At 35.1% G+C, this 22040-nt stretch overlaps 1 protein-coding gene across 2 annotated transcripts in view; it reads right to left on the reverse strand.

The window, feature by feature from the left end:
• STXBP4 (syntaxin binding protein 4) overlaps positions 1 to 22040 on the reverse strand; it is a 72898-nt gene that overhangs the window by 42352 nt on the left and 8506 nt on the right. For both annotated transcript variants that reach the window (XM_086624019.1, XM_009978330.2), the window contains 14 exons: positions 21670 to 21739; positions 20736 to 20810; positions 18612 to 18697; positions 17809 to 17938; positions 17114 to 17246; positions 14959 to 15065; positions 14366 to 14549; positions 13248 to 13326; positions 10334 to 10416; positions 9738 to 9834; positions 8266 to 8378; positions 7526 to 7612; positions 5923 to 5988; positions 85 to 261 (listed from right to left, as the gene is read on the reverse strand). In XM_086624019.1, the coding sequence (XP_086480145.1) occupies positions 85 to 261; positions 5923 to 5988; positions 7526 to 7612; positions 8266 to 8378; positions 9738 to 9834; positions 10334 to 10416; positions 13248 to 13326; positions 14366 to 14549; positions 14959 to 15065; positions 17114 to 17246; positions 17809 to 17938; positions 18612 to 18697; positions 20736 to 20810; positions 21670 to 21739 (1487 nt within the window). The remainder of the gene's footprint in view (positions 1 to 84; positions 262 to 5922; positions 5989 to 7525; positions 7613 to 8265; positions 8379 to 9737; positions 9835 to 10333; positions 10417 to 13247; positions 13327 to 14365; positions 14550 to 14958; positions 15066 to 17113; positions 17247 to 17808; positions 17939 to 18611; positions 18698 to 20735; positions 20811 to 21669; positions 21740 to 22040) is intronic.

The following is a 22040-nucleotide window of genomic DNA, read 5'->3' on the forward strand; positions in this document are numbered from 1 at the left end:
AGCAGATGAAAAGAAAATGAAAACAAGATACATGACAACAGCAAGGAAACCATGGTAACTACGACAGGCGACTGCTTTGCTTACTTTATTTTGGCCAGAATGATCAGTGAGCTGAGCTTTCAGCTCTACAATTTCAGCTTCTAATAGGCGAATTACTTCTTCATAGTCCATCTCCATTCCACGAGCCTGCCTTTGTGCAGCTTCTGCAAGATGAATCCTACTTCGCAGGGCTCTTGTCTCTTCTACAGCTGCCTTGGCTTCCTACAGATGATCGGATTTAATTGAAAAGTTACAACTTCAGCTAACAAAGAAGTAGAGATTTTGCTCAAAAGTGCTGTAGTTGGCATTAGGGCTACCTTTTAGTGTTCATGTTTAGATGGTTCAATTGCTGATTTGTAAGTGTATGCTGTTCAAACAAAGAACATGTATTTACAGAGTGAGATAATTTTCCTAATAAATTAAATCACGAATTCTATGATTACTGTAAATCTAATTGAATGAAAGGTTTTTTAGAAATGCATCTGGTGCTGTTAATCTGCCTCATCACTCCCATACTAAAAAAGTATTTCAATGAGATGGTAATTCATTTTACTATTATTGCCTGAATTCACACAATTCAGAGTTCACATATCATGTAGATGGACTTCTAAGGCAAATGTTCAGTTGATGTTGTTCTCAAAATATGTGCTGGTTTTTATTTTTCTGCCTAGTTCCTGCTCTTACATTGTCATCCTGTATTATCACTGAAGAGTGTTATATAAATTTTATATATAAATAATGTATAGAAAACAGGAAATGAGAAACTATTAGCTTTTAATTCAGTCGAAGTAATCCCTAAATGTTGCAAAATCTGATTTAGAGAAGGATGTTGCTCAGTTCATATTACTACTATCTTTGATTTGTAAATTTTAAAAGTCAAACTAAAGGTCTGGACAACAAATGAGTTTACACTAGGAAACAAACAAACTACTTATCAAAAACTATAGACATACAGGCTTACTGGCACCAAAAGCAGTAAACCATCTTTCCCTTTAGCTTTTTATTAGTCTGTGGAAAAATTAACTTTATATGAATTTCCTGAATCATTAAAGTTACAAGCTTTAAATATACTAATTCACAGACCTAGAAAATCTTTGTACCAATTCCTCAGCTAAGGATACGTAAATGAACATCTTATTCCTAGTTTACCTATTGTATTTTATTATTACAACAATATCCTGGTTGGGAATGGGACTTAGAGGGGAAACAGGTAGGGGCAGAGAAGAAACAGACACTAAAAGTCTATAATAAGTAGGAAATAACAGTCTAGAAACTAGAATTGAAAATCAGTGTTTCTGAAAAACCTAAATGACCAAATCACCCAATTTTTTGTGGAAGAAGTGTCATATAATATTTAACAGGTGTCATAAAATAAATGTCTAGAGAGGTCAGTTAAGCCTACGAAGGCAGATTTAATTCTATTCTTTCCTAATTAAGAAGCGTTTGTTCTGTGCAATTGATATTCTTAAAGTCAGGTTTTCCTACATTTTGCCATAGTGTTTTCTCTGTAAAATGATCTACCAGTCTTAGTTTTGGATGCCTTTTAACCTGTAAAATGTTACCCTTAATAAACAATATATATTTATTTCAGGCCATAAGTAAACTAATCTCAATGACATATATAGGACATAATCTTCCTCACATTTACATTGGTTTTGCAGTATAACACCAATTTGGATGATTGTCAGGGACATTGTGGTCTCTTAGAAAACACAGCATTTAGAAGAAGCAGTCACACATGTAGCGAATGGCAACACCATCAGTGACTACAGATGACATTGGTGTTAAACAGTTCAGAGATTTCTGTTATAGGAACACAAGTGATAAGATACATTTAAATTACGTTTCATTTGCTAGCAAGTATAATGACGTTTATTTTTTTTCCTTTTGGAAGCACAAAGCGTTAGATGAACCCATTGGAACTAGAAACACAGACTACTCCAAAGCTTACGGCTGCACGTCCTCCTGCTCTGCGCCCAGTTCACTTTACAGCTGCCTGTTTGCCCAGCACGAAAAGCAGCGCGAGAAACCATTACTGAAAGCACTCACTGAACGACCACCAGAACACTCCACCCCTCCTGCAACCTGCTCAAAGCAGTTCTTTTTTCCCCGAAACAATTCGGAAAACACAGAGGCAGCCTTCTAAGCAGCTATGAATCTACAGACGTGGAAGTCACACTTCCTGCCTCTGCAGAGCACTTCCTTGCCACTGTAAGAAACAGCGTGACTCACCAGCAAGAAAAGCGAGGCCCTACTGATACAACGGAGGATTTTGTGGCCTTGGGTAGCAAAGGTATCCTTCAGTAATAGGCTGCAGGAGGAAAACGAGTCTTGGAGACAAAAGTAAGAGGATCTCTGGTATTAAGCTTGAGTAATATGAATGAACACAGAGGCCTTGACAAAGGGTGGCATCTCAAAAATGCACACATAGGAATTATTGAAATAAACTGGCATCAGAAAAGTCACGGGAAAATTGCTATAATGAAAAGGGAGGTCGTCATTTTGAAGTAAGACCTCCTCCAGATAAAGGTTTAATCTCTTATAATCCAGAATTGCCTTTACTCCTCCCATTGTTTTTCAGAAACCCAATTGTTGAATATTAATTTCTCTGTAATAGCAGACTAAGTACGACCAGATTTCAACAGAGAAAGACCTAAAGGAATAATTAACGAACAATGGATTCTTACATTACAATGAAACGATTATCCACACTACAACCAAATTAGCAAAATTTTCTGACAAACCAGAGCTGTTAGCTAGAACAGGGAGGCACAAAGGGAAACGATACCACCAGGTTTCCTAGCTCTACAGTTACTGAAGCCGGCACTGCAGTGCCTTGGTGGGTTCTCTGACTTAGGCAGGTAAGGGGCCCTCACCAGTGAAGAACAGCTGGATTACAGCACGCTTCAGCAACGTTTTCTCTTGTCCCATTCAACTGCTTGTATGAAGGAAGACGCAACGCAACAGAAATGGAATCTGCAGCTGCTAATATTTCATCTATATAAATGCCTGGTGGGATCGTTTGTCCTAACCTGGTATGAAGCCACTACAGCAAGTAAGAAACTGCAGGCTGGAGGACAGAAACGAAATCCTTACAGAATCAATTTCAAAATACAGATTTCTTTCAAAGCCAGGTCCTGTTTCTTCCTTGGATAAATTCAAATGTCAGGAAGAGGTTCTTCCTGAGTAATATTCCAGCCATCACAAACAATGGGACAAAGGTATTCTTTTAAACTATGTGAAAAATTGTAGTTACCATTTGATTATATTTATTTATTAATTTTACAAAAAATGTATGCTGAAAACATCCTTTCAAAGAACTGTGAGTATCTTTACTATATCTTAAAATAGAAAAAGCTAATCAAATAAAAATAAACACAATATTTCTTTCAGGCAGGGTAAAGTAAATGATATACTGCTTCCAAAACAGCAGCCATTCAAGTCCTAGCCTTCAAAGCACCTCTTTTCCCCTTAGAAAACATAAATCTTAGCCCTATGAAATACACGTCCAGCAGTATGGGATACCACAAACAGTGTCCTATCTTTGCGACCTTTCACATTTACTATGTTTAGCTGAGGTGCTTCAGCTGACACTAACTGCATTACAAAGCTCTAGTAAAGAAGAGATCATCCAGGTTGGCATGAGCCAGGACTTCCAGGCAGCACAGAATACAGTCAGGCTCATCCAGAGAAATAAAAGATACCACTACAGATTTCATGTTCATGGTGTTGTCAAGACCTCAGGTACTCAAAGCACCTTTCATTGTTTTATGCCAATTGCAGCTTCCATACGATTTCCACGAATACATGAAGACAGTTCTTTATCACAATCTCAAAGTAAAAATACATCAATAAATATATTTTAATTGCCATAGACCAATATTAGAAAATAATTACTACCTCATTTCAAATTTAGCAATATTTCTAAGCTTAAGAGTTTGTGTATCTTGTTAGGTACCAATGCAAGCACTACTTAATGAATGGCTACTAAGAAAACATGTAAATTAACCAGAACTTTTGTACGTCTGTCCTAATTAAGCTGTAATCTCTGAAATTCGTTAATTAGCAGACAATAGAAATACCACAAAAGATACTCCTATATATGACTGGTAGCCTGTATCCTCATTTAAAACTTTGTTTCTTCAGGAAAGCTGTGATTTATTAAAAAATGTTTAAATTGTACTGAATTCAGAAGACATTAAGCACATACTTAAGTTGGTTTGTTTGCTTACTTTTAGTCAGGCCATTAGGGCTCAATAATGTCCTCATGAACCCATTTCACTATAGCTCAAGCAGGAACCCATCATCATACGTTAAACGGCAACTTGTACTGTAAGCAGTCTATTTTTTTAAAAACTTCTTATCACCACGAATCTCAGCATCAATATTGGTTCTCAAGTACAGAAACATATATAAAACACTTGAAAATGCACCAAGTATAAACAGAACTAAAATATCCATTAAAAGCCTGCTTGTATCTCCTAAAATAGGTCACACAGTTCTGTAATTACATATAATTTCTTATTTCTTTTTCATTTCACTACACAGAGCCTTTTCAACAGCAGTTACTTAAAAAGCTTACTAGAAAATGAGAGCCTTTATTCCCCGGAGGTTTGTACTGCAGAGCTGACCTTCACCCTCACATGACAGTATTGGGCAGAAAAATAAAAGTACGAGGTCCTCATGTGGTAGAAAATGGGCATTGCTGCCACTTAAAACACCATCTTTTCCACCAAGTCTACCTTCCCAATAAGAGCAGGTATTTTGAATTGAAACACTCGATGCTGAGGACCTGATGTCCATCGTGTTTACACGGTGGGGTTTACACTGATAGACTGAACATCTGCTCTGGTCTAGAGCAACAGGCTGAACACCCGGGAGTGAATGGAAACATGCACTTCTGGAACACCCTTCCAGTTAAATTTTAACCAAAAAAGAATCCAATTTATTTCCCTGCTGTCCCACAGTGTAAAAAAGCCAACATCACAATATTAATGGAAAAAGCTTTCAAGCACTTCTCTCTTGTTGAAGGAATAAAAGATGATAACGAAGGTGCTGAACAAATCTAAAAGCAAAACCATAAAATTAATTTTCATGTAACAGCACACGAAAGATTTTTAAACTCTATCTTGCATTTTTACATATGACATCTGACGGGAGAGATATCCCTGAGAAACCTACAAGGAACATGTGCAGCAGCACAGGAGAGAAGAAAGGCAGCCAGCTCTGAAGAAGAGAGCGGACAGAATGATATTCAGTAGAAGCAGGAAACAGGAAAGTTACTTGGTTTTGAACGCAGGCTATAAATGACACGAGACTTACATATAATTGGAAATATATGTATTGGAAATACCAAGAGATACAAGGCGGCTAGATTTCATAGACACACTGATTTGTTCTCTCATAGTTAGAGATAGATATGGAGCCAGAAACAAGACATTCCTCACAAAACACTACCATTTTTTTCCTGGTAAATATCAGGTGGAATTGTCAAGTGCCTCTATTTTTTCATACTTAAAACTCTGGTTGACATATAAAGCAGCTAAAGTTCGGACTGTAGATTAGGCACACTGCTGCCTAAGAAGAGCAAAATCACTTCAAGAACACTTCAGACCAGAAAGGTGGTACTACATCATTATCCAGCTGGTCTTACAGTTCCTACCTCAATTCAACAGCAGACAAGTTTTACTGCTCTAAAAACTTAAGGATCAGTATTCTCCAATTCTAATCAAAAGCTTTGTAGTTACAAAAGAATGACTTTGTGTTGAAATGAGTGTGAAAGTATAGTCTATACCAGCATGAAGAAAGAAGTGCTCCTTTCTCCCTTCCACAAAAACCAGTAAAAACAGAGAATAATTATATTTTTAAGAAACTTCAGCATACTTGCTTGACTATTTGTAGCTCCTCTGTTAACTGTTTCTGTGAATTCACAGATTCAGACAATTTTTCCTGTTTAAAAAAGAGAAAATGAAGAAATAATTAGTAATTAGGTCTGAAATAAAAGAACTTTTATTCCTAAAACCCAATTAGCTCTTTCAAAACTACAGGCAGCAATATTTAATTTCTATCAATGTACTTACTACCTTCTGTACAACTACTATGTTTCTAGGCCACAACATACACCTGTTAATAATGTTGTATAATCAGAAATACAAATATTAAAAAAGTTCTGGTGGAAATAATAAATAATCATCAGCTTTTATAAAACCTGTGACAAAACCAAATTTTAATTTCTGAAAGATAGTTTTTCAGAGATTACATTGATACTGTTTAAGTTTCTTGAGCATCTGAGGATTATTTACCAGGCATTTCTGCGATATAAGTAAAATACACATTTTAAGTCTCTTGTTACCTCGCCGCCTAGCAAATGAGCAGAATAAAGACATTTTTGTGGCTTCAACAGATTGCTGTACAACCTAATATTCACATTGAGTTATTTTCAACATTGTACATTAGACTGTTCTTTCACTCACCTACTTATACCAGAAGCCTGTAGGTACACCACTTTCAGAAGGTTAAAAGAAAGTGCTATAAAAGCATAAAGATTCTCACATTGACTTAGACCAAGGGTATTTCTCACTCAGCATCAAGTATTTGACTGTAGATTGTTAAGGGAAGAGTGTAAGAAATGAGGCAATTGCAGATTGATCATTGCCAGTTTTCGACATCAGCAATTTAGGAACTCATGGTAAGCACTGACTACTTCAATGTTCAATTTAAAGCAAGTTCTTTCATTTCTGTACAAAGTTTTTTAGAAGAAGAATCTGTGCACGGAACGAAGAACAGATCTTTGGGCATGTCAACCCAATGCTTTTATAATCTATAGCAAGAAAGAATTTTTTTAGATCAGGAGGTGATTTGTAGAATTGCCTGTATCCTGGGATCAATTTTCCAGTCCTGCCCAAGAAATGAGAGTTAGGTACGTTAAATACAGAACCAGATTTTTTTATCTTTTGGGTTGTCAAAAAAGAAATTCAGGAGCATAGGACTGTGTTTGTAACCCAGTGTATTAAGAAACGATAAACATATTTGTTGCTTTAAGTCTTACATCTTTTGCAGTGTCTATGAAAATATGTGTTCATTTTGAAAACAGATTAATTTATCCCCCAGTTCTGACTCCTTTCAAAAGCATTAGCATATGCTCAGGCATTGCAGTTACTAGGATCACACATTTCTAAATAAAATTGCTATGCAAATCAGTCACTTTTCCAAATTCGCTTTTGTGAAATGTCTGCTTACTCTCATTTCTCTGTGAATCAGATTAAAAAAAATGCATTAGTATTCAGTATAAGAAATTAAATTCAGTGTCTTGAGAAATCTGTTGTAAGCATACAATCTTCAAACATAATTAGGACTGTTGCTCTGCCTTTTTATTTATTAATCAACAATCACACATAAAATTCAAAAGAAAGAGTAAATTACTATGTACACTCAAAAAGAAATTAATCTCTTGAATAATTTGAAGCCAAGAAAAATTAAGTATTACCTTTAATTTACTAATTTCTTTTAAAGCTTCATTTCTTTCTTTCTTCAGTCTTTCCATGTCATCTTCCAAAGAATCACAGATTACAAACTATGCATATTTAAATACAAAACATTAGAATGTATTGCTGACTGCATCTTCCATAATCTTTAACATCTTAAAAAGTCTTGTTAATAAAACAAGATAATTTTCATTTTAAAATAAATCAAAGCTCTGAAAACACTAAAAATTATTAAAAAAGTTCTGACAAACTTATCTTCCAAAGTAACAATTATTTTTCCTGTTAAAAGATTCACAAAAATATTTTTTAAGTATCACGAATACAACACATTAGTCTCTTTTTTCTTCAATATTTTAATTGTTATATAATTTTATTTTAGTATTCCTATGCTCTTTCTTAAAGTCACCTCTAGAATAAAGAGATTTTCACTGTAGCAGTAGTTCAAATCACTAGATTCAATAATTGTTTATCACTCACAGGTACTAGCAATACGTATTCCATTAAGAAATCTCAGTAAGTCCCTGTTGTCCATACTTAGAGCAAACCACAACATAATTACGTGATTTGCTTTCTGCAAAGTAGGTTGCTTCAAAAAGCTTCACAGAAACTAGGTTATCTTAAAGAACACCATGATATAGAGCTGTTAAAAACATCTGCCCAAGATTTGGAGTAATCTTACATATAATAAACTCTCCAATAATCTCCTCCCAACAGTTAAACACTGTACAGGCACATCTTTTACCTGTGAATCCAGTAAGCTGGCAATTTCACTGACCCCAAATGTTACAGGTTTTTGGCCACCGTCTGTTGCATTCAATCGCATAGAGAACAGATTTCTTGAAACTTCAATGAAATCTGAAAAAACAAGTTTAGATGTTGTTTCTTCAGCCGCAGTATCACTAGATGCAACACGACTACTAATATCGTAATGTATGGCTATCCTTCACAAACGCAGCGTCTGCCCGCTCTAAGTTTTCTGAAGGAAAATATAATTCATCCACATCTCTCTGAACAGAAACATTTGGTAAAACTGGTAAAAATAAGAACAAAAATGTTCAAAACAGGTCTTGGGATGAAACATCCCTGAATCAAGTTGAGGAAAAGAAAAGAAAACAAAAGGCGGTGGGAAGTTCACCTTCAAAGTACCTGGTTAAAGATGCTCTACATTTGGCAGATCCCTGTGGAAAATTAAAAGAAATCTGCACACCTGTTACACAGCTGCCTTTCCCAGTGAATTGACCTTATTAGAGGCAACACAGTGTCTCTGCAGGAAAAGGGGAAAAATTCGTGCTAGCTCACAGCTGCGTTTCCTTTGCAGGTCCTGTTAACTGCTAACAGAGACCTGGTAAAATGGACATTGACCAAGTTGAAAATTTTAAATACAAACACTACAGCAATGTCAATCAATGGCTTGAACTACTCATTCATTTTGAATGTATAAAAGAAAAATCTTCTATAACATGAGAGAAAAGTGGAAATATAGAAGTCAGATTGTTTACACCACATAAAGCCTGATGGAAGATCCAGTATCTTTCTTCATAAGGTACCTGAAAATCCAGTGCCTTTTTGGATGTTTCAGTACAATAAATTATTTTTCATATACTACTGTTTGAGGCCATTTTCCACGAACTTTAGGAAAAGTTAAATTTCCATCAGTTTTAGCATCAGCACTATCGTATGTCTCTCGGATGATGACAAATATTCTTAAATTGTTAGTGTCACCTATCAAAATTGTCATAATCAACAGAAGCAACTCATTCCCGTCGGAATTCGGTTTAGCTAGAAGAATTGTGATGGTCCCCATGCAAATCTCTTTCGATATGCAATAGCTGAAATGTTCTTGCTTCTCACAAACTAAGCAAGTTAAATAATCCATCAGTTTAGTGGCTTCAAGAAGTCTCTTTAACCACCAATACTCTCTCAAGTAATTTCTGGAACAACTACAGTACCTTATTGTCAAGACAAAAATTTAGGAATTTGTCAACACTAAATCAAAACTGCTCTCAATATGATAAATTCGTGATTTGCTTTCCAGTTACTTAGTTTCAGAATTTCAAGGTTATTTTTATACAGTAGAATAAGGTTCTTGCCTCGAAGTATCATTTTATTTGCAATAGCAAACCAATACTGACAGAAAACATACTAATGGTTATCATCTATCATTCCTGTATTCCTACATTTCATTATTTTCCATGGTAATTAACAAATTATTACCTCCAAAAGAAACTGTTCCTTTAGAATCTTTCTGAAGTTGCTGCCTTAGGGCTTGCTGCTGTTCATCTGTGGGCTGAATCCCAAGATAATTCAATGCCTGGAAGGAGAAAACTTATTTTGAAGGAAAAAAAAAAAAAGAGAAAGGACTAGGGATAATGACTGCAGGGACATGAGGGAGTAATTAAAGAGCCATACTTCAAAGAGCCTTTGTATCATAGTACACTCACTGACAACACTTTTATTCCAGAGACACACTGTGACTTTTCCTTCTAATTGAGAGATGTTCGGATATTATTTAACCTTGAATACAGATGAGTGTAATAAGCAAAACCCTTTGTCCTTAATAACTGCCTTAAAAATCCTGAGAGATGTTCAGATTCCCAGAAGAGTTCATCAGTAATTAGATTAACAAAAACAGTAATTTGCCCAATATTGAAAATGAAATACTGGCCGGCAACCTGAAAGAACTATCCAAATAGAAAATTTGGTGTATAGTTTATACCTTAAAGTTTGTCAAGCTAGAAATATTCTTCAGATGTTTCACACACATCATGAAGGGGGAGAAATAAATACTCAAAAAGATTGTAAGTATTTACCCTCTCCAGCTTTTCTGCTTTGAGACGAATAGTCGAGTTCCTTCCTTGCAGCTCACAACCATCATCCTGGCTGGGGGCAATAGCTAAGGAAAAAAAAATTAAAATTAAGTAATGATACAGTTGTAACTCTTGCTTTGAAAAATTTGTTCTGAAGCTCTGCTCATCAAATGGATGCCAGCTGAATACCCACTTGCCACAAATAAATGTTAATATTTAAATTGACTCTTTTTTTTTAAAGGACATGATTGTAATAAACAAAAATTATGGGTATCAATCACTTAAACTATTTTTTTGCATTAAAAAAGTGACAAGTAGCAAATTAGCAGAAAGAAACCAGGAATAACTTTGAGCGATTCATCAAGCATATGGCTTATACTTGTGGTATTTTCTCTTCTCTCAGAGATAACAGTTACTCTGGAAACAGAAGGGGAAACACACTTGTGAATTCCAAGAAAGACTTTCAAGACACACCCTCAGCATAATCAACAGTTCCCAAAAGCCTATCTAGTGATCTAGAAAACACTGTGGAAAGACAGGGAATGACCTGTTGCCAACTAAGGGCTGTGTGAAGGTAGCTTAGCCTGAATCCCACCAAGCTCCTCAGTACTTTTTCCTGGTGAGGAACTCTTTTCCAAGAACTACCATCCATTAAAGCCATCATCCATCATCCCCTCTTCTCCAGTCTCTTCAGACAGAAATACAACAAGTTTGCATAATTTTAACTAGTTGCATTAATAACTTATGGTACATCTATTTACTTCCAACATACACAAGTGATTAACCTGAGGAAAGGAAAAGAAGCCAGCAGCACGAAGCAGTCCATATGCAAGATGTCAGAATAATTGCTTTGTTTTTTGGTGTGTGCTTAGTTGCAAAGGAACTCAACAAATGCAGGGACAGCTTTGTCATGTTTCAGACACACTGTGGGTAGGGCACAAGCAGCAGCAACCTCTGGAAGCCTTTGTTCACAGACAGTAGCAAAAGGAGCAGTTAACTATCCATGTTTTTGGACTTTAGATGTATTGCACTATGTAAATAGAACAAATTCACTGCCTTGTTTCTTTGCAGAAGAAAAGGGAATACTTGTTTGCATTCACTACTTATAATCCAGATCTTAACTCACTATTTCATTAATGGACTAGAGAGATACTCAAACCAAAACCACCATTTGAAAACTAAAGGATCTTGCAGTTTGAGATTCTCTCTAAAGGAACAGAAGGAATCACATAGATTTTTTTTTTTTTTTAATTTCACAGCATATCTGTTTCCAAGCTCAAAGTAATTTACATTCTCTTTATATGCCAAAAGCATAAACCAAAACATCTTGAAAATCTCTGACACTAACACCTCTCACATGCTATATTAAATTCTGAAGACAGTGGGCTAGAACCTCAGCTTAACTGGCACACTTCCTTTCAACTCAGAATGAAGAAGCCTTGTGCATGAGTTTGTGAAAAAAATTCTCAAAATTATGCTGATTTTTCTTATTGTATTAAAAAAAAATAATCTAAGAGCTACTTTAATTTTTCAAGGTTATCCTTGAAAGGTTATCCTTGAAAAGGGGCAGCATGAGAGAAGTGGCAGCTTTGACTAAGGACGTGCTATTAAGTAAGACTTAAATGAAAAATGACAAGAAACAGTACAAACCAGTGCTTCAAGTATTTCTGCTTTCCACTCTACTAGCTGCGTTACTCAGATATGTCAAGAAATGTGGCCGCTTTGGTCTCTTTAAGGCACAATGAAGCTCCTGTGTATTGCATTACATTAACCAAGAGTCTTATGTTCTAAATATATTCAAAGATAGCCTTTTGTCTTGTGCCTCTGGGATTTAGTTGTGTTTTTCATGATCAACATGAAAAAATTCGGTGTGATCATTAAACCAGATGTATTCAATACTACAACCTTTCCAGTTTCAAAAGTTTATAGTCAGTCAGCTCACCCTTCAAGGAAGGAAGTCAACTGGTCAGATTTGCAACATGGAGACTGTTTCATTTAAAATTAGGATATCTAATATGGGCCATAATAAACAGAGGTACAATTTAAATATCAGCGGAGTGACATCTAGAACGAATCAGATCCCGTATGTTTGTCCTTCCTCTTCTCAGTATATCAGACACCGAGCTGACAAGCACAGTTATGCTTACTTACTACTGCCTGCAGAAAAACAATATAGCTCAGGCCTTCACATAGAAACACAGAACAAAATCAGTCATATTAATGTGTCAATTGAGACTCTCATGATTATGTCAGACTACTGCACTTTCACTGTTTGTAAATACAATGTGTATTCGCTTCCCAAAGGGATTACAATTGCCCAATTCAGATTTGGTTCTGACCAAATTCCACAACCTCTATCTTTCCTTAGAGTTGTTTTCAAAACATGTATTTACAGATATGACTGAAGTGACTATTGTCTTTGCTTGAATGTCATGACTCTCAAATATACATATACACATATATATATTCTATTTTTATTAATTGAAGAACCGTTAAAGGGGTCTGCATGTTTATTCTTCCAATGTGCTGTCCTGATTAAAAAAAATAAATCAATGCAAGCAGTATACATCCATAGAATTTCATAAAATCAAGAAAGCAGTTTCTATGGCAACCTAACCGTGATCTATATGTGAATCCTCACTATCTGGTTTCTACTGAGTCTATTATCATTACTGCTGTATAGCAAATGTTGTGACCGCTCATGTTTGTTTGCTTTCAGCTGTGCGTTAAAGACAATGTAATTTATAGTTGACAGAAGCTACTAAACAATCCATTGATCTCAGTCCTTTATTTGGTACTACAAAACTAGTGCAATATTCCTTTTTTTTAAAAGACTATTGAGTCTCACTATGTACTATTTTCTGTATGACAGTTATTGAAGAAAAAAATGGTGGCAGGGAATTAAATCAGCATTTACCAGTGGCAGACACATCAACAGGACTGCTGTCTACAGAAGTAATTGGATATTGGTCTCCTGTCTTCACTCCAGTTTCCATCTGTGAAAGAAAACCGAGTCATGAAACACCATTTCCAAAGCAGATCCCAAGCCAAACTAGTAATGTGAAAGAGGGAGTGGAAGGAAGACCTGGGAGAGAATTAGGGCTGGACTGATCACAGCAACCCGGGGAGAAATCGGAAAGCATGGGAGGGGTGGGTGGTGGTGAGAAGGAATGCCATTCAAAAAACTTAGCTTAGGGCCTTATCAAAACCTTAGTTAGGTTTTGAAAATCTTCACAGATTAAAATAGTCTCTCTAGGCAACCTGTTTCAAAGTTTCTCTCTCTATAATAGTAAAGAAAAATGGGCAAGAATTTTAAGTACAACTGTAAGAACAATTGAGAATCACCTGTTTTGACTCTGTTTAACATGGAACATTTTATTCGTCTTTGTTCAAAGACAATAGTTTTAGTTTTAAAAATGCGATAAATTGAAAACGTTCTTTGAAAAATTGAAAGTAGAGTAGTTTTTAAACCCTCTTTCTTATGGTCAACATTACTTCTTTACACTAATGGTGAGCTGTATCAACCAAAACAATTGTTGCTTAGCCAAAAGAAAGAGGAACAAACCCACATTCTTCTAGGACTCTGATTTTTAAGCAAAAATCTCATCATCATGGAGGAAGTGTAACTTGTGAGACTGTACTGTACTCACCTATGCAGCAATCAGAGAGTACTTCATCTCTGATATATGTAACTACATACACTGCTGAAGCTTTACTCCTTAGAGAACCAGTAAGGACACAACTTTGTATCTAAGAACACGGTTAACGTTTATTTTATTAAATTTGTTTTCTTACCACAAGCCAACTAATACACGCATTCCTCTGATCAGCGTGGTTCACTCTACTATTACACAACATGTTTTCTGGAAAAGTCTTGGTATTCCAAAGTATTAATATCATGCAGGAAAAAGAGCCAGTCATTTTCTTACTAGAACGGAAACCGAATTAAAATAACCCTATACTGAAATTCGAATAAAATTAGGAAAAAAACCCACTTGCTCACTTTAGACTAAGAGGAGTAATAAGTATACTCACGGCATTTGGAGTGAATGTTGAAACAAGTTTCCCGTTAGGAGACGCAAGAGAACTACGTGCTGCAGTCTGCTGCTCTCCATATGCTACAGGAGATGTTAAAAGGCTGGAAGGACGTTGCAGATTCTCTGAATAACTGGCAATATTGTTTTGTCTAATAAAAGCTATCTCCCAAAAACTTTCAAACCTAAAATTAAAATTAATATTTTGAAACCTTTTTGTATACTGTACCGTTCATAAGATTATACATTAGTCGTGCAAAAATTACATTTTCCCAAAGAGTGTGTGAGATTTTATTTAATTATTTTTCTAAAAGGACATTCTACTCCCCATCATTAAAAAAGGCAAATACTGTGATTTTGGGTTTTGTTTTGTTTTTTCTTTTGAAAGGAATGAGAGTATTGTAATTTGACAGATCTAAAAGGTGCATTTGAGTATTTTTCTATGAGATAACACTGCAATTGAATATTTCAAAAAAATTAATAACCCTTGCATTTCCTCTAAGTACACATGACAAGACATTTCACATAAATCTGATCATAAATATCATATCATATACCATTTTGGAGGGTTAGCTGTTTGACAGTAACAGATACCTCATCTTTGTCCTGTTGATTATACTTTTTGCCTCTTCATAGGAGACACCAATCATTGACTCTTTGTTTATGGATACAAGTTGATCTCCAGGCTTCAACCGTCCATCCTAATATAACAAATAAAAAACCACACCCACAAATTTTATAATAATTACTAACACTAGAGAATGAACTGTATAATCACAGCACTTCAACATATTCCTCTGGATCTGTTAAGACAAGAAATATCAAGAATGGCTACACATTTTGCCTGACCATCCTCCAGAAATAAACAGCAGAAAAAAATGATCATTTAATCACCAGGACAGTAGTCATTATAAAAGTTTCATCAGACAGAAGGGATCTCAGATATTGTGTAAAGAAGAAATTTGGACCCAGATAGATATGTGTTAAAAAAAACCCAACCAACAAACCACAGAAAGTCATTTTTCCAGCAAGTAGCACGAACCCATCTGACTACAGGAAACTTCTTTACAAATTAATTCCACTGTGAGCTGGATTAATTTGTATTTCAAAATCAAATGCTCTTGGCTATACATGGGACTCTTCAGGCACTTACTAGCCATATTAATCTTAATGAGAAAATCAGATTAGTCTATTAGGAATTCACCAGTCAAAACCATAGTAAAATTAATATTGTCAACTTTATGACTCTGTTGAATTCATTGCAAACTTCCTACCAATACAGGAACATATCCCATTTCTGTCCCAGAGACTGTAAGATAAGACTTGAAACGAGCTAGGGTAGATTTCTCACTAAGGTAAAGGTTTCTTTATTCACATTTTAAGAGAGGCCTCAATAATTTAACTGAAAATTCATGTAATTAACCTATGGTTACAGAGTTACTTATTACATTTTTTCTAATGTAACACATATTAAATTACACGTAATATGTCTGTTTTCTTCAGCTCTTAAGAAATTAATCACAGAATCAATCTGTCTAGGTGAAACAAACTGTGTATAGAAGAAGATACATAGGAAATAATTACAGGGATCAGAAATAATTTTCAAGATCAGTATAATTTTACATATTTAATACCCACATACCATAATTTTAACTGTGTTATTTCAAACCTACAGTAGCACTTTGCTGCATTTTTTTGTCATTTAGTGTTTTGGTTCTGAGTAAAGAAAAAAGTTGTAGATCTTTCACTTCACTTCCATCCAGCCATTAAAAGACAGTAATTTCAATGCTGCCCTCATGTGGCAGAGATTTAAAATATTATTGGGAAATTATCTCTAATACTAGAAAGTACTGCAAATTAATGTCTCAGTTTCAGTCTATCTATTATGCATGATAGGCTTTAAATTATATGTTTACAAAGAGAAAAACGTTTTAGAAGCCACAACAAAATAGGAGGGGAAAAAAAAAGAATTATTATCACTTATCTACTAAAAGAAGTCCTGGAGAAACATATTTTTTCCTTCCATCTTGGCATTTTGAGATTAACCTTAATCTAAAAATCTTCAGTCACAAATAGTTATAGACTGTTGCGGGGCAAAACTCATGGCTCGTGAAACTAGCTTGAACCCTCTTGCTTGGTAAGAGGCAAAACCTGGTTATCTACACATCAAAATAATCATAACAACTCAGGAGGCAACAGGAGACACTCGGATAAACAGTTTACTGTACTTGAACGAGACAGTTCTGTAAAAAACTGACAAACTCTCCTGATCTACATACTGTATTTGTCATAAATAAAACCAGTAATCAGTACTGATTCATACATTTTATTAGTCTGCACCATCAGAATATTTTTTATTCTAATTTGCCTACACAATGCTTTCTAACTGCAAGGATCCATCTAAATTAAGTTTAAGAGAAAAAAAAAGCATTCTGTAGCTCTGTCTCATCTGTGCTGATTTACCTTGCGTTATGCAACCTCTTAAAGAAGTTGGTTTCTGAATTTCTTATATGTAAATTAGGGAATAAGATCCTTATTTACTTCAAATGAACTCATGAATAATTTTCATTACCATGTAACCATACTATGGTGCAATGAGATAATCCTGTTCAAAGGGAAAGCATGCAGAAATACAAACAAAATTTGTATTTAAAATATAACTGTCTTTATAAAATACTGAAGTAGGTACTAAATGAAGGCAAAAATACAGGTGGACTGAAGGAGGAGGGAAGGGAAAAAAGGTCTTTACCTTGTGACAGTCACCACCAGGGATGATTTCTTGAATATACACCAAAGGCCCTTCATTTCTGTTAATTCCTCCTACAATATTCAAACCTAGGCTTGTTCCTTTGCAAACAGAGATAATCTGAAATGCACTATCCCTACAAAGAGAAAGGAAAAAAGAAAAGCATAACTACTTCACAGAACTAGTTACTCAATAAAGACTGCAGTGGTATAGTATCTTTATCTTACTGATTTCACAAACATGTATTACAGCACCAAAGAGAAATGCTGGACATTTCATCTCAGTGTTCGAACATTACACTGTCTGCTTAATACAAAACCATCAACTTCACTTGTTCCTTCCGGCAATTACAGAAAGAACTGATATATTATTTTACAGGAATAAAAGCTCCTCTCTACTATATATATTCAAGGTTTATGGGAGTATATAGGTACACATAAACCATAAGCATTAATTCATTAGGAGATACTAAGAACAAAAATCAATCTGATGAATCTACTTCTACCATGTAAACAATAAATAAACGAGAAAAAGATTTTATCAAAACTGAAAGTTTGCAATATCAATGGCATTATAACATAATATTTTTTTTAAAAAAAGTTGAGCACTTAATGGTCGACCCAAAATTTTCCTGAGCTGCCAAACACACCATTTGCTACAGCTCACACAAAACAGTTACAGTTAGTTTCAGAAATTACTTTGCAAGCTTTGGGGATGGTGCCGGGACAGAATTATTTCTGCCGATGGTCACGATATTATCCTTTGGATGCAACTGAGGACTTTGTGACGTTGAGGACGAGCCAGAAGAAGGGCTGTCTATAGATTTTGCTTAAAGAAAACAAACAACAAAAAAAAAGAAATAAAACACACATCTGGGAAAAAGCACTGAATTAAGCTCAGTAGGACTATTTTCATGTTAGAAAACAGGCAAGCTATAAGCAATCAAATAACCAAGACAAAGCTTAAGTCTATGCAGCTAAGAATTATAAGCCAGCCAAGGTTCCAGGAATAATCCTTTAAAACATAGCAAGTGATGATTTTTTTTTTTTCCAAACTGGAGGCAAAAATAATCTCAACTGAATAATTGCTCGTGCTATATTATATCTAATATATATCTAATTAGGCAACATTTCCACAAGGATTAAAATTTAAGCTATTCTAGCTCTAATTTTTATTAGTACTTTGAAATCTTATGATACATTTGATCTACAAATACCAAATACTTTTCACTATTATTCATTAATTACTATTGCTGAAAGTTGGTGGTAGTATATTTATTTTGAGAGCTAGGGAAACCGACACATAAACCAGTGGAGTTACATGTTTAGACTACAAACCAAAAGTTAAAGTCTAAGTAAACATGCGTGTTTTGCCTGAGTCAGTCACTTCCTCCAATATATCTTCCCCCTCCACGAGGACAGTTTTGAGTGCAAGCTTCTCCTGCACCAACGTATGGCTATTGTCCTACAGGATTATGTCAGGGCAGGAAGCAATCTCTCACCAGCTAATAGTTGTGTTGGAGAACTTCTTGCAGAGCTGGTGTCACTGTGAGAGCCGTACTTATCCATCAGGTCAAGAAATTCTTTCCTGTGGCAATAAAAAGATCCTCTCCATCAGGATTTGGCATTAGTTTAAATGCTTAATGATTACCTTCCTCTATCACAGACATCAAAACTTTAAAAACTCGTAATTCGAGTCCACTACAGAAAATAGGACAGTGGTATCACTTAGGTCCAGAACAAGACATTTACATCAGAAGCAATCATATAATATATCTATAGCATATTCATATTTTTAAAGAATGCTTTTAGTTCAACTGTATTGAACAAGAACCCAGAAGAGACTGGCAAACAAAGCTGTGGCACCCCAGACAAGAAGACAGAAGACATTTATTAATTATTCAAGAATGAGTAACAGAGATGCAAATTCTTAACTTCTATGAGGTTTTCTCAGAAATTTGCAGTCTACTTCATTTCAGGTAGACTGAAATATATGTTAAATATTGTATATGCATGGGCTTTGCTTTATCTTTTTCATTATGAAATCTTTTTTTAAAAGCCCCAACAGATAAAGGACAATTCTTGGTCAGGCGCACTGTTGAAAAAAATAATAATCAATAGCAGAAGTTCTTTGCAGAAACCAATCAGGCTGTAACAAACTGGCAAAAAGGCAGCAAAGATGCACATTCTGTATTACACGCATTAAAGAGAAAACAAATACTCTTGATTAATCTAATACTGAATGCAGCCTAATTAAAAAAAAATGTTTATAATCTGAGGTATAATTACCGCACTGATAACAGATTTTAAAAAATATAAATAATCTAGAATGATGTAAGCCAGAAACATCATCAAATTAATACTACAGAACCAGAGAGAGAGAGAACACAAATTAACCGAGTGCAGGGTACGTAATTCCCAATTAATTCCAGCGACTGCAGAGGGTTATTGAAATCTGTTGGATGTATTATTTTTTTTTAAATGACAAAATTTATTGAACTAATGCCAGACACAGGGAACACACAAACACAGCTGAGTGTAAATCAAATAATCTTTTAGCACAGGAATGTACAGTCACAAGAAATTAATTCACAGGTGTCTGAGTGAGGGACTGTTTGTAGTGACAAATTCTGCACTGGCCATTGGGCGCATCGCCAGAACAGTGAAAGGACTGATGGATTTTAATTATTCAAGGACTTTAGAGGAAGTAGGTCAGTATGCTTTAGATAAAAGCAGATTAAGAATGGACCTCAAATATATTTAGGCAGTCTGAAAAAAAGGAGAGATCAGAGGCTACAGAATGATTTAAACGTCTGTCAAACACAAAAAATAAAGGAGTTGAAAAAGGAAGCTTAAATCGAACAAAAGGCTAAAGGATTTTAGATAAAATTCCTTTATGGGGAGATTACTCTGTAAGTGGAACATGCCAGGAAAGGCAAATAACAGCAGCTACTCTTGCAATGATTACCAAATATAGTTACCTAACAGCCATTCCCTCCAGAGATTTAAGTCAAAAAGGGATACAGACCTGGATCCCAGCATTTCCGATGATTCTCTGCCAGTATCATTTATATACTTAACTTTGGACAGCAAGGTTAGAGCAATGGTTAACATAAATGTCCTTATGACATATTTTGGACTGCCTCCTGCAGTGAACAGTTCAACCTACTTACCCAAACTAATTCAAAGCTCATTAAAGATTGAAAAGTAAACTTCTGAGGGGAAACGATAACTAAATCTGCCTTTTTTCAGAAGGCAAAATCAGCTTAAATCGCACAGTTCCATGTAGATCTAACATATTCCTCGTTTTTTATTATTTTAAAATATGAGAAATATTTTTAAAAATACCACAGTAAATAGTTTTTAATGGTATTAGCTGGTAACATTACATTCCGATCCTCTTCATCAAACTGAAATTGGCCTGAGCTTGTTACTTTAATGGATGCAAATAGTCTCAGAATTAATCGGTATCAATTACTACACAGAAAAACGTGACACGTGGTGCAATTTTGTGATTAAAACTAATCTGAAAGAAAAATACATGCAAGCCCACCCACCCAACCTTAGCTACAGTGTTGGCTTTTTATTAGTTTTGAGGTTAAAACAATGTTTTGTTTTTCTCTTACTTTGCTTCTTCATCTCTGGCAACTAGCAGAGATATGTGGTTAGATGCTGATGCTGTTCGCAAGATGTCAACAGCCCTAGAGAGGGGGATAAAACATCCAAATAAATATTCCAGGGTGCTGTCAGGAAGTACATGGTGAGTAATGCTAAAAGAGCAGGAAAATGAACAAATTCTTTATGCAGTTCATCATTTTGACTGCCAGATACAGAGAAAAAGGCTTGCCAGCAGCACAACCCAAATTAAGCATCGGGGAACTGAGTGAAAGACAGACTGTGGTGAGTCTGTGCCTGGTAACAGGAATAAACTGGGATTGCCCTCTCTTTCCTTTCCATTTCGTCCCCATCTCTCCTTAGTCCATCCTACTGCCTTGCTGGACTTCTTTCAGGATTAACAGCCCACTCCAGAGAAAAACTATGGCTCAAGTATGCTTCATTGTTCAGGATTTCCCTCAGCAACATATACTCTAATTTTTCTTTGAATTTTAAATCTATGTCTTGAACATTACGCTGCATTTATCTCTGGTGATCCAGCTACAGAAACCCTCCAACGTATTCTACAGATTTTTCTAAACAATTTCTCCTTCATTGTCCCATTGCAATGATACTCGTTAGCTGCATCATTTACATTCACCAGTATTGAACTAACAGATAGTAATAAAGTATTTTAAACAGCCTAATATGTTTCAATCCTATTTTCACATATATTCTATAATCATTAAGAAACTAGCTTATTCTGGCATTATAAAAGCATATGAAGTCCTCTCATTTTTCCATGATAGTTTTGCTGAATTAGATTTATAGGATAAACTAATTGCTGGTTGAACTCCAAGGACCTCAGTGGAGTTGTGCTCTTTGAATTAGTGGTTGATAATGTCCAAAAACCTGCATATAATATTACAAGCTCTAATAAACATTTAGCAATCAGTACAAACATACCTTTCATTTGTTACTCCAACTAAGTTTTCTCCATTGACATCCAAAATTAGGTCGCCAGTGAGCAAACGACCTTGTAATGAAATCAACAGTAACGCATGAATCAACAGGAAACTGGTGAACGTTATTATATCATGGAAATAAAACATTTTTTTCTTCCAATTTTATGTCATCTAATGCAATAAACAACCTTATGACTTTTAGCAGATTAGGTTCTGATCCTAATTAAGCTAGGCTATTGTGATAAGACTAATAACTATCAATCAGTCTTATTAACCACAGAATAACCACTGAAAGTTAAGTGTTATTTAGCTATTTGTATTATCTACACATAGCACAAATATTTGTGGGAATGGAATTTATATTTCAGAGTT

Source organism: Tauraco erythrolophus, chromosome 20, assembly GCF_009769465.1.
Source record: "Tauraco erythrolophus isolate bTauEry1 chromosome 20, bTauEry1.pri, whole genome shotgun sequence".
In the NCBI taxonomy this organism is placed as follows: Eukaryota; Metazoa; Chordata; class Aves; order Musophagiformes; family Musophagidae; genus Tauraco; species Tauraco erythrolophus.